Source organism: Glycine soja, chromosome 10 (assembly GCF_004193775.1).
Source record: "Glycine soja cultivar W05 chromosome 10, ASM419377v2, whole genome shotgun sequence".
Lineage (NCBI taxonomy): Eukaryota > Viridiplantae > Streptophyta > Magnoliopsida > Fabales > Fabaceae > Glycine > Glycine soja.
The window spans coordinates 35,218,286-35,221,103 of NC_041011.1; the positions used below are offsets into that span (position 1 = coordinate 35,218,286).

The 2,818-nt window shown below is 35.5% G+C and overlaps 1 protein-coding gene across 1 annotated transcript; it reads right to left on the bottom strand.

Annotated features, from left to right (window-relative positions):
• Positions 1 to 278: 278 nt before the first annotated feature.
• Positions 279 to 1,079, bottom strand: LOC114371682 (glycine-rich protein 23-like). The gene has a single exon (XM_028329041.1). The coding sequence runs from the start codon at positions 1,077 to 1,079 to the stop codon at positions 279 to 281; it is 801 nt and encodes a 266-aa protein (XP_028184842.1).
• Positions 1,080 to 2,818: the final 1,739 nt, after the last annotated feature.

The window sequence follows — 2,818 nt, forward strand, 5'->3', positions numbered from 1 at the left end:
AAGAAAGAAAGAAAGGCAACGACAGATGACATTGAAAACACTAACAAAAAGTGGAGTACAAAACTAACAACAACGATAGTGACCCTGTCGATGCATGCAGCCTTTAATGACCAGAAACATCAAACAGTAAACCAAGACAATTATAACAACTTGAATCTAAAATAACATAACAAGTAAATCAAATGCTAAGAGGCTAAGATTATCTAACCTAAAAAACAATTAATATTGGCAGCCCTAGATTAACAAGAACAGCCATGCATGCAAGCCCCAGAATGATATCAAGGATTATTACAATGTTGAAAGACACCAGCACCACCAACACCACATCCCAAACCACCAGCTCCACCTAAAGTCCCCGCACCACCCGGCACCACCGGTCCTCCTAATCCACCACTTCCACCACCCAAACCACCACCACCACCACCCAAACCACCACCACCACCACTTCCTACACTACCAGGCCCACCACCTAAACCTCCCAAACCACCATTTCCACCACCTACACCTCTCATACCACCATTTCCACCACCTAACCCTCCAACTCCACCACCACCTAAACCTCCAACACCACCACCAGTACCACCTAATCCACCTACACCACCCCCAATGCCATGAAAACCACCAAGTCCTGCACCACCACCAATGCCATGGAATCCACCAATCCCTGCGCCACCACCAAGGCCATGGAAGCCACCAATCCCTGCACCACCACCAATGCCACCAAACTTGCCCATCCCTCCACCAACACCACCACCACCAACCTTCCCTATCCCTCCACCCATCCCACCACCAAGTGCACCAAATTTTCCAATGCCACCAACTCCACCAAACTTCCCTATCCCCCCTGCACCTCCAATAAAACCACCCACACCAGCAAATCCACCAACCCCACCAACCAAAAAGTGCTTCTTGTCACCAACACCGTTGCTTCTTGGGGAATCTGCATGTGGTACTGCAGTTGCCTTTGGCACACCCAGGGTTTGTTCTTCTTCACCAGCCTTTGGCACATCACGTGCACTTGCACTTGCATGCACTGTCACTAACACAAACAACACAAGCAAGGTACCCCATTTTCCCATCTCTTTCTCTCTCTCACTCTCACTCAATCACTCACACACACACACACTGAGCTTAATTTTCTGTAACGAAGAAACGTGTTGAGGTGGAGGACATGCATGCAAAACGGGTGTCTTATACACGAAAAAAAGTAAGAAGACGGTTGAGAGCAATAAAAGATCACGAGTGAAAATAGTTATGGCTTGTGAGGTCTCGAGAATTGAGAATCTTTAATATTTAGGTATCAGTAGGTTAGGTAGAATCAAAAGAAGAGAAAATTTAAGAAAGTCATGTGCCATGTCGTCGCTCGCAGTAATTGCCAACAAAATGACTAATTGAAAAAAGAAGATATTGTCAAGTCAACCAATGCTATGAACGGAGCCAGGGTGTAACCCTCCCATGCATCCACTATATTACTCGGTGAGATTTTAGAAATTAGATGCAACATGTTTTGATAATAGGTTTAAGTCAGGGCAGAGATGCAAAAATTCGGGTTGAGGAGAAAAAAAACATAAAGATATAAAATTTTTCGCATGTATAAAATATAAAAAAAATAATAAAGTGTTTATGTCTAGTTTTTTTATTAATACAAAAGTAATATTATACGAAAAAAAAATTAGATGAATAAAATAATTTTAAATTATTATCTATAAACACTTCAATTTTATAAACATTAAATTAATGCTCATGTTTTTTTTTCAAAACTATTAATATTTAAGGGTTTCCAAGTCTCATTAATTATTTCTTCCACGTATATTTCTATTCAGCATGACAGATTTTACAGCTACTTCCACGATAGACATTAAATGAAGGTATTTTAGACTAAATATGTAATATATGAGCAGCATTCAATATTTTTTAAGTTATAAAGTATGCATTAACCTTGCCTTTCAAAAAAAAAATATACATTAACCTTAAACATGAATAATTTTGTTCTGGAAGAAGTAACAATTTTTATAAATTTTAGGAAGGTCATCAACACATTTTTATAATAATTTAAGTGCACTTAAAAAAATTGGGCGAGGAACCATGCCCCTATAAGTCCTTCCTTCTCTCCACCTTGATTTAAGTTATGTTTTATGTTGTTTTAGTTTGGTTTAATGTCTTACTATATTTTTTAAAAGAAAATATGTTTTTAAGATAATTATATATTAATAATAAAAAATTATTAGATGCTACTATATGTTATAATAATTTGTATAGCATAATATATATACTACAATCCTACATAAATTCTATATTAAAATGTTATTAGACAATTTTCTAATTATTAATTTTTTAATAGTGCAATTATCTCTGGTAAGATAATTAGATTAAACTAATTATATTAAGAAAATCTAATTCAATTGAGCCTCTATAAATTTTCTAGTATCATATTTAATTCTCACTAATATAAAAACATTAAACTAATTATCTTGAGTTACTGATATTACTAGTAATTTATTAATTTTTCTCTTTTACGTAACTCATATAACTAGCTTTTTCATGAACTTCTATTATTTAATATATGTTCCTTACTTTCTCATTCTCATGACAATTTCTCTCATCTCAATCAAGCTTGTCGAAATATTTTCCAACATGATAGTAGTAGAACTAGGATATCTATGGTATGTCAATGTTGAAAAACTCTTTATAACGCTAATGTCGATACGTTAACATCAATTTTTCATAAAATTGATGTGAACGAAAACGCGGTTGCATATTCATAAATAAAAGGAATTCACTAACATCAAATTTCCAAAAATCAATGTTAACAAACTGA